Source organism: Pocillopora verrucosa, chromosome 5, assembly GCF_036669915.1.
Source record: "Pocillopora verrucosa isolate sample1 chromosome 5, ASM3666991v2, whole genome shotgun sequence".
In the NCBI taxonomy this organism is placed as follows: domain Eukaryota; kingdom Metazoa; phylum Cnidaria; class Anthozoa; order Scleractinia; family Pocilloporidae; genus Pocillopora; species Pocillopora verrucosa.
This window is the reverse complement of record NC_089316.1, coordinates 22,402,878-22,413,545: the sequence shown is the minus strand read 5'-3', so window position 1 is coordinate 22,413,545 and position 10,668 is coordinate 22,402,878. Positions and strand designations below refer to the sequence as shown.

At 37.8% G+C, this 10,668-nt stretch overlaps 1 protein-coding gene across 1 annotated transcript; it reads right to left on the bottom strand.

Annotated features, from left to right (window-relative positions):
- Positions 1 to 1,082: 1,082 nt before the first annotated feature.
- Positions 1,083 to 8,872, bottom strand: LOC131770577 (uncharacterized). The gene is made up of 6 exons (XM_059086295.2): positions 8,386 to 8,872; positions 7,181 to 7,501; positions 6,169 to 6,480; positions 5,350 to 5,622; positions 4,440 to 4,958; positions 1,083 to 2,396 (listed from the first exon to the last, which is right to left on the bottom strand). Exons 1-6 carry the CDS (start codon positions 8,639 to 8,641, stop codon positions 2,056 to 2,058), a joined length of 2,022 nt encoding a protein of 673 aa, XP_058942278.2. The 5' UTR covers positions 8,642 to 8,872; the 3' UTR covers positions 1,083 to 2,055.
- Positions 8,873 to 10,668: the final 1,796 nt, after the last annotated feature.

Below are 10,668 nucleotides of genomic sequence, written 5' to 3'. Positions count from 1 at the left end.
TTACTGGTGTAAAATCTTATTCTATATATGTATTACCGATTTTACGCCAGTAACTAACTTCTTCCAGTCGGTGATTTATATAATGTAAATTTTACGCCACTAATATAACTTAATTATATACTAGTTTATTATAATTAATAACCGACGCAGATAGTAGCGTGAAATCGTCTAGTCTGTAAACTGTGTTAGTCACATACTACGCCATTATATACATTCTCGTCCAAAATCCGGTGATACTTCTAAGCTGTTAGGGTTAGTTAAGGTTACCTCCCACATTTGCGGGTGTCCTTCGGGAAAAAATTCGTGCGTGCGCTAGTTCCACTAAAATCTTAGCAAACTACACATCAGAGGAAAGCTTAATGAATGCAGTCTACGATAAAAATATAATTTAAGCAGCTTTTTTTAGAAGGAAGTGTCAGGAGCCATACTGCTGTTGTTTTTAGGTTAGACTTATACTTAACTTCATTTTTGAGACCTGTATGTTTACTTGTGATTGTCTTTTAATTGAAAAGAACTTTGTAAACACGCCAACTGTAAATTAAATTAATGTTAATAGTATTGTAATACATGTATCGTATTGTAGTGTATGCATAATTTGTGTAAGTATAAGTATCAGTAGTGTTAGTAGCAAGTACAATGTAAGTGTAATTAATGCTGTAAGTAGTGTAAGTGATCGTCTTGTAAATAAAATTGTTTAAAAAAAATAAATAAATAAAAATAAATGAATAAATAAAAAGTGTCAGGAGCCGGTAAGGGAAAAGTAACTCGTTGCAGACGCCTTGTTTTTCCTTCGCGTTCTCTCCTATTTAAACTTGGAACCGATTCCATCAAGCTGAGGCAATCATATTTTCGCCTTGTGCCGATCATGTGGATACCAATTAATTTTTGGAAAACAAATGATGCTTTCACTAGTTGTTATATAACCACTTGAGTGTGAAGATGTAGTAACTCAGTTTGCACTTTTTTGTCAATGCCAAGCAAAGCATGACGAAATCTAATTTACTGCGGACTGAACGAGGACATTTTAAAAGAGACATCACGGCTTTACAAAAGCTCAAATAAAGGTGACATCTTGACAAACTCAAGACTTTAATAAGTCAATGTGCAAACTGTTTGCTATTTTCCTTTTAAATTGTGACATTAAATAAAATCAGTTTTAATTTACATCTAAAAATGATTTTACGCTTCATCTTCACTAATTGTGACAGTTATAAGAGACGCGGCAAACATTATATAACTATGGAAAAACGGACAATCTCTCGAAATGAATTTTGAATAAAATTTATATTGCTGCTTTACGTTTGCCTAAGGTGCAATCAGGCCTACAATAATAAATTTTATCGTTCATTTGTTTTATTTAAAACATGGAGATGTAAGACCTTCTGCTACTAATTAGTTTTTTGAAATCATGTCACGGTATCGCCCATTTGCAATTAATTCAAGACTATCCTCAGAAATAGCGCAAGTCCAGCAATCTTTAAGTCTGGAACAGTTTTAATTTTTGTTTTTGTCTTTTGTTACCTCTCCAAATATATCATGCCGCATCGAGTCTAAAAAGAAAGGAAAAAAAGGATGCAGAGATACAGCCCACTTCTCTCAAGCTTAACATCTTCAGCTTATTAAACTAAAACAACGCACTGATTTCCACAAGAACAATGGGCAAGCGTCGACCTCGAGAAATCTTGAGATAAAATACAATGAAATGGAAACATCCACGAGAAAAAAACTACTTGATTTCCTATTTTTTGCTCAATAAAAACTTACGAACCAGTCGACCTTTATGATATTTTAAAAAAGCCTCGAATGGCAAACTGGTGAGGCCATCTCAAACCCAATGATTAATCTGATAGTGTTTCCTTACAATACACTGTTATTTCAATAATTGGTTGAGAATTTGGAAAAGAAAAAAGGAAAACTGAATGCTGACCGACTTTTCCCTCGAGGAACAGATGTTTTTTATCCTCGACCCCGCCTTGGGCAAAGGGATGTTTATATCGGGATCAGTCTTAAAGCGTTTGATAATGCCCAAAATACTTTACTTTAAATACTTTTTTTTTACAATAAGGTTATGATCACCTGACCATGGCCAGATGATTGATAGCAACATTCGTTTTGTTGATCTTTACCAGCATTATAAGACCCTCCACCGCCTCCACATGAATCAGACTCGTTATCTCCACTGCTTCCTCCAGAGTATCCTCCTCCTCCTCCTGCACCCCCTCCATTTCCGTAAGCACCTCCACCTCCACCAAATCCACCAACAACATTGTTAAGCTTGGCTCCACCCCCCACCCCTCCTTGGAGAAATCCTTTTCCTCCTTCTCCACCTCTTCCCATGGTACCGCCAAACTGCTTTGAACTTCTGCCACTGGAGTAGAAACCTCCGCCACCGCCACCTGTCGGTGTTAACAATAACAAGAATGGTAATTATATGCATTTGCTTCTAAATCTGTACGTTTGGGTTCAGAACTTAGTATTATCGTTCATTCTTTGACTGATAAGACTAGAAGTTACTTTCGTGCGTCAGAGATCGATGATGGTTGCTCAGAGAGACCGAGTCATTGAATGCAGGTCGATATCACAATAACGCCGGAACAAATGAGTTAATGATGAAATTAGGAGGTCCTCGCAGCTAAGAACACTACTGAAACGAATAGTTGTAAATAGGACCTGAAAAAAATTTTTTTTCTTTTTTTCAGGCCCATACGGGATTTGAACCCATGACCTCTGCGATACCGGTGCAGCGCTCTACCAATTGAGCTAAAAAGCCAACTGGGAGCTGGTCTTCATTCACTTGGATGTTTATTTGGACCCAATTCATATATATTCAATACATATATGTTATTTGCCGGCTGGGAGGTCCGTATGGTGAAAAACTATGACCGAGGTCTTGAAAATACTGCCCGAGGCCGTAGGCCGAGGGCAGCATTTTCAAGACCGAGGTCACAGTTTTTCACTATATGGACCGACCCTTAGCCGGTAAATAACATATTTATTGTTTTTAAACTTGACGAAATTCTTTCCGAAAGAACCCGAATGATTTAGGGCTGTAAATACGGCAAGATCTTCCATAAACTGAACAATTTTTGAGTGAGTAAATGGTAGTTAAAATAGAGGTGATGCAAATTTAAGAGAGATGCCTCAGCGAAACATTTTCATTTCCGTAACGATAAAGGTGATTTAAAAGGCTTCCAAACAAACTTTGAAACATTATTTTTACAAGTATCTGTCACAATCTGACACCTGTCAATTAGAGAGCGCGCAAGAATAAAAAAGCGTAGGAACATTTGAAAAACATCAGAACTAGTTTGGCAAGGTCTGTCACGACAATGTTTTCTTCAAAATCAGTCAATGATCTAACGGAAAGTATTATTTACTCTAATCGACCATTCATTCATGTACGAAGATTTACCTCTGTTCATTAAGTAAACGGCGAGGAAAGTAATTGTGAGTAAATTCAATTTTTTTACTTTGAAGTTGTGAGAGTTTGCTCGTTTGTTTGCTGCAATGGCGTGTGTGACTCTGGTCTTTCCTTCACAAAAACTAAATTCGAACGGCACACTCCAACGAGACAAGGGAATTTAATGCGGCCTTTTCTCAAAAAATGCCTTTAATTTCTGTTGTGCAATTTACGGTACAAATGTCTAAATTGAACGGAATTGGAAAGACTCACCGGGAGCGTATATTTGTTATAAAACTTAAATTAAAACTTCGCTCGCTCTTTCACTACGAACAAATTGCTCGAGAAAATTCAGATATTAAATGAATGAAAGTTCCATCGTTCAGTTTAATTGTAACCAAATACTTCACGTTTCAACTTTCTGGGTACTTTTTGTGAACGATTAAAATTAATTGCAGACGGTTTTTAGGCCGCTTGTCAACCAAAGTAATGACACTATTGTTTATTCAAATTCATTCTGAAACCAATATTTTTCTGTCAACCAAAGTGATTTGATAGAGAGAAAAGAGAGGATTCATAAGTTATTTATCGGCTTGAGGTAGTGACCGATGTGTTTGCTTAAAAATACTGCCCAGATGGCAAAACGAGGTATATTTATGAAAAAATGACAACGAAATTTGGGATGTACTCGGCGACTCAAGAAAGCGTTACCGTGGCCCGTGGGCAGAGATAGGAAAATACTGACCGGGTAAAGAACCAATCAGATTCCAGGATTCGTTACCGTGCCTTCTAAAGAAACAATAAATGACGATAAAACTCATCTTCAGTTAGATTTCTAGCGACTATGATTAGGTGATATGACAAATGCGAGAATATCAAATAAACAATCTGTTCTCAGGTTCCCTTCGGTAGCATTAAAGTTTTTAAGCTTTGCTTAAAAAATGAAAAAAAAAGGAAACAACCACCAGACAAAAGAAACAAAAACCAAACAATGATATGCGGATGATACACATAAATATTTTGGTTCAGCTCCACTAACCAGAATTACTAGCATCAGCAGTCTGTGCACCATGTCCATTGCTCCCCCCTGACCACGACCTGTACCCAGGATTTCCCGATGAAACAATATTAGCATCACATCCTGAATGCCTTGAACGTGCAGATTCTGTGCCTCCCCCACCCCCGGCTATAATCAAAGGTGTGTTGGCTCCTCTAACTACAAATGTTCCTCCACCACCGCCAGAGGACCGACGCGCCTTGTTTATTCCTCCTTCTTGACCGACGAGTATTCGAATAACTTCACCCTTGTTTAAGCGGAATGTTCCAATCATTCTTGCTCCTCTTCCTCGGTACTGAGCACTGTTAGGGACTGTATCATAACCTCCTGCTGCTCCTATTGCTTCTATTCTGTAATCACCAGTGTACGGCACAGTCCACTGTTGAATACCGCTGGACAGTGTAACTTGTCCGTCATGATCCTGATTAGCGTAGTGACTACCAGGCGATGTTGGACCAAATCTTCCACTCGCACCAAGGTTGGTAAAGACGGCCTTAAAATCTTTTTAGTTAACACAAAAAGATAGTATCTTTTTTAAAAATTGATCGATTCTTCGTCGTGTTGGTAACTGAGAAATATTTGTTATGTCAATTTACCGTTAATGAAAATGACGTTAATAGTCCTAAACATACTCCTTCCTCACACTAGAAGAAACAAAAAAACAACCTTTTTGAAGTTTTAAAGTTGAAATCGAATGCAGTGTTAGACTTTGCAACTGTTTTTAGTTGCAAAAGGAGGGATTAGTTTTATTGAAAAATTCCCGTTTTCAAGTCAAGGGGATTACTTGGTAATTTTGGTTGAGTTTGAGTACACCGATTTCATTCATCTATAACAATCAACATCCTTACCTTTTTTTCGGAAAAAAAAAGAAGGGTATCGTTTTCAGACGTACCTATGTGTATATAATATAAGGTTGTCAAAGCACTGACAGATCCCAGCTTGTTGGACGCGGTACATCGGTACGTACCAGAATCTTTAAGATCAAAGTGTGATATATCTAGAGTTCCATTGCTGACACTTGTTCTATCTTGTGGTAACGGGACAAGTCCTCTTGACCAAACTATTTTTGGCGAAGGAAATCCAAACGCTTGGCAGGAAGCAGATGCCTTTTTACCTCTGTTGATTTTAATGACTCTGTTTGGAGTTTTTGTGAATCGTGGAGGAACTGAGGAAAGCAAAGAAAAAACACGTTTTTATCTAAGTTCACTTAGAAATTCTTAAAAATCTTGGCTTACTTTCTAAAGAATAGGAAAAAAGGCAAGTAAAAGAATTGAGGATCGAACTGCTTGATTTAGTGAGCATTCCAAATTTTGAACTGAAATCCAAAGATAAAGTTCAGGTCAAATAGTTTATTCCTTAGGAAGTGTTCTAGGGGACCTCGGTGGTAAAATCAAACGCTGAAGACAAAAGAAACAAAATCATAATTGCAGTAACGATAAGAGAAAAAAAAATGCAGAATATGGACCATAAATAAATATAGACCTAAAATATTTTGATCTTTAGTGTCGTTATTATTATCGTTATTGTTAATATTATTTTTAAAATAATTATTATCTATTAAAATTATTAAAATCTATTATCACTATCATCACCACTATTATCGAACTTATTATGATGCATAAAGTTACCGTGACTCCTCAGTATTGCAATGCGCATCATCAGGCTCACAATTGCAGACTGTAACAAACTCTATTCATTAAAATATGCTTACCTTCCACAAAGAGCTTCACCTGCTTTTGCACCTCACCCAATACGTTCTTGGCCGTGCAAACATAATTTCCCGAGTCATTATAAGTAGCTTTTGTGATTTCTAACTTATTATGTCGGCTTGAAATTGGTTTTGTATCACCAGTTTTACTCCAGGTGACGGTAGGCATTGGATTGCCATTAGCCGAGCAATAAAACGTGGCAGTTTGGTTTTCAGTAACAGTGTCTGTAGTTAGTGATACAGTCACCTCTGGCGCTGATAGGGACTCGCCCGGTTCACCTTTAGCTCCTGGTTGTCCAGGTGTCCCTGGGATTCCTTAGTGTAACAATGGGAAAAGAAGAGTTATTGAAGGAAATAATAAAATAATAATCATTAAAGATCGCACCTTAAGATAGAGAAATAAAAAAAAACATGTTTGACGTAAACTTAACAAACAATAATTTTATTATTTCATTTTACGATTGTAAAAAAAGTCTACAAAAACTTAGTGGGTAACTTGCAACGATTTTTTTTGCAACTAGACATTGATTTGAAGAAAAAGTCTATTAAATTTTGTAAAAGCAATATCCGCTATAAATGTGATTGAATTATTTTGTCTGTGTGTATGTGGTGACACTGTGTTCTGATTAAGGATATACTTTGAGTTTTATGCAAGACAACAACAAACTTTAGCATCATACAGATACTATCTCACAACGATAGCCCGTAATACTGATGACCGTCTCTCAAAGGGCTTAAAAGGCAATGTCATCGATAAGTGACAGAAACAAAAAGTCTTACTGCGCGACTGGTTCTATAACTAACAAATTAACGTGGTCTGTACTCTTATTGACAGCGATATTTTTCATCACAGTGGTCAAAATGTCCTGGACTCGCGAGGCGCTTCCGTGTGACTCCGCAACAAATTTTCACCACCTCCTATTGAGCCATCGTGGGCAAAATCTCTAATGACAAAAATAACTTGTAATTTTTTCATTATCATTATTATGATTATCATCATTGTCTTATTGTTTACCTTTTTCTCCCTTGATTCCTTCAGGGCCAATATCTCCCTTGATGCCTTGCTTTCCCGGTCCTCCTGGAGGTTCCACAACTCCTCGCGTTCCCTTTTTCCCCTTAATTCCTTTGGGCCCTCTCTTCCCGGGAAGACCACGAGCTCCTATTGGTCCGGGAGACCCTACTACACAAACCCTGTCTGGACTTTGACAGACATATCCCTTCATAGTCGATCGCACGTATCTCTTGATAGCCTCTCCAATGTCATAGTGGCTAATCGATTCATTGCCGTTGACTGTATCCACGCTGCGACGAACAATTGGAATTTTGTATCGGATGGCTAAAATAAACAATGTAAAATCGTTGAATAATGTTTCAAGTATATTTTGGCTGCATTCAGTATTGACATATTCTTTGATCATTTTGTAAGAATGGTTAGAATTTCCGCATTCAGTTATTGGAGCAGACGACATAATCCGGAGCAGACGACATAACCCGGATCAGGCGATTTGAAGAGATCTAAATACATTTTTAGCGTGTGTACTCGAGCTCAGATCATTCTGGGCTCGAGAACCTTCGATAGATGACATTGTGCCCTTTTAACGAATCTTACATATTACTACACGTAGTATAAATCTTATTAGCATTCTAATACAATTTCTGCAGTCTGATTGGCTTTGCTATTCGTTACCTGTTCCGTTATCAAAAATGTACTTGACAAAAATTACATCCTGAAAACGGATGCATTCTTATGTAACACGTGTGCAAAGTTGTAACACGAGTGCAAAATTGTAACACGAGTGCAAATTATAGACAGCGAGCGCACGCTTTCACTTGCTCTACGGACTCGGGCAATTTTGTTGCTTTTAAAAGTTTCCTCGTGCCTATCAACGCCAAATTTCATTCGAAATCATTTTATTACCTATACGTACAGCATATAAAGCTATTTTTTGTCGCTGTAGATAAAATTAAATAAAAACAAGAGCCTGTCTTGATGTTAAGTTTGGAACGACTGGTGAATTAATAATGAAACAATTACACCACTCGCCCATGAATTAAATGCGTGATAGAATTCTTGTGCCTGTAAACTTACTGTTCTTCTATCCAATGTTCAGAAGAAACACAGATTCCCCATTCTATCATTACAGGAAAGAACATGTACACAATAGAGCAACTTTGGGCTAAAAACTAGAAAAATTCAGAGTAAGTTCTCAGTCACCCTACCATTTGATGTGTCAAAGTTTTCGCTCCCGCGAGAAGAGGCTGCACTTTCCTTAAGAATGTCTCGGATTTGATGAATTTGTAGCGAGAATTTCGTGTCCATGGTCCTCAAATCCCGAGCGACAGTTTCTATTCTCGCAACCAGAGCAAAACCCAACAAAATTCCAATGACCGATAGCATAGAAGAGCATGTGTAAAACATTTCTCTACGGTCTCTTTTTCTGGTGGTCATTTTTGTATCTCGTGCGCTGTTATCCATGGCGAGTGGAGATACAATAATGAAAGGGTTAATTCGTGTACGAGTTAGTTGAAGCGCCTCAGCTCAGCGGACCATCTCAATTTGAAAACTTCCCTTCTGGCTTTAGCTCATTTACCTCATAGGTGACCTCAGATATTTACTTCATCTCTCGTTACATCACGCAAAGTGTTCCCACAGGAGCATTGTTTGCTCTGACTACTGTTCAATTCGTAATGTTCGCGCTGTGAGATCATGAAGCATCGATATTGCTGTCTTGAGTGTCCTGTTCTGTAGCCGTTTCAATAGCTATTAATCATTATATTTCTTGATTTTCACTAAAAATTATAATCTTGTATGGGCCCCTTCCAACTGCCCCCCCCCCCCCTTCATTGGCGAATGATGTTATGATGGAAATACTATCCTATGAACGTGTCTGCTGAAGCGAGTCCGTTGTTTTTGTTATCACAGCTGAATCTGTGGGAAGTCTTTCATACATCAATAACAAGGTCTGCCTTAGCTGTAGCTTACGACATTTCAGTTGACTCGGGAAGAAATCATGTTTAAAACATGACTCAAGATATCACGCACTGCTAGTAAGTTCCAGCAGTGTATCTAGCGCTTCTGGTCGAAGTTTGGTATGCAATTTTGCGTGACCCGATCGAGCAAAAGTACTATTAGACGGCGCTGTAATGCCGCCGAAGCATACTATAAAGGTGCCCAGATTAAGTCCAAAATCCGGTGATACTTTTAAGCTGTTAGGGTTATGTTAGTGAACATCTCTCAGGCATCCTGTCACGAGACCCAAGAGGAGAATTAAATGGGCGAGTCATCAAATTTGGCAGGAAGTGACAAAGAAGAATTTTTTTACTTTAATTTTGACAAGTGACCAAGATTTTCTTCCCCTAAATCGAACGAGAAAAATCGCCCACTGCAGTTCTTCGATAGCGTGGTAAAGAAATGTTTTTTCTCTTTTTAAGACTAAAAAACATCAACTAAATCCCACTAGCGTGTGCGTCATAAAAGGTAAACAAAAACAATAAACAAAAAGAAAGAAACAGACACACTTAAAGTGAGACAGAAAGAGTAACATGACCTTTATTTATGCCAAAAGCCTCACATGTATTTCATTAAGAATTATTTCACGCAATTTTATCCCTGAATATCAGCGAAAAACCTCCCGCATTATACTATATAAGTCGACTTTTACCTGTTTTGATTGTGAGACTTTTATGAAATTGAAAATTGTTTGCACGTTTTATAAAATTGAGGTCACCTGGCTTTGCATCTCCTGCTAGTCTGTCTAAGAATATCGCGAAGAGCAAATTTGAACTAAATTTCTGATTTTTATCTCCGGTCACCATTTGGCCGTAAATGAACAAGCTACTTCCTTTTTTTCAGCGAAACCTATGTTCTGATAGGCTTCCAAAGCGGGTACGGACCGGCTCATCTTGCCTTTTCAGGATTGCCTGCTATGACCTTGCGAAAGAAAAAGAGAAATTGGTGGAGCGAATAACAAAGAATCTAATTTTTGATAGATTTTTCCAATGGAGTCGTAAAAAGTGGCCAAAGAAAGTCAAAACAAAGGAAACGTAAATGACTCTCGTGGGTTTATTGTGCCGATCCTGTTTGCTTTTATTGACCAATATAATCTTGTTCGGTCAAGAAGACCGGATATTAGCCTCGTCCTTTTTGGCCTTTATGGACTTCGATTTCGTCTCGGTCCATTAAAACACAAAAAAAAAAGAAAAAGAAGTCAGCAAACGTCAGGCAATAAAAGGGGTAAGTTTCTAAAGAAACTGTGGTCATTCGCCCTGACGAAGGGCTAACGCTCGAAACGTCAGCTTTGTAAACTCTTCACGGTGGCCAATTTACGTTGTCAACTCAGTTTTAAATTATCCACCCACGTTGATGTCACACTTGGTCAATAACACATATTTTCAGCATAGTGGAATAGAAATTTTGAAAGGTTAAGCTGTTCTTTGGAATATTTAAACGCCGTGAGAAGTACAAAAAAACAATGAATATAATTTCTAATGGTGGAGATGAAA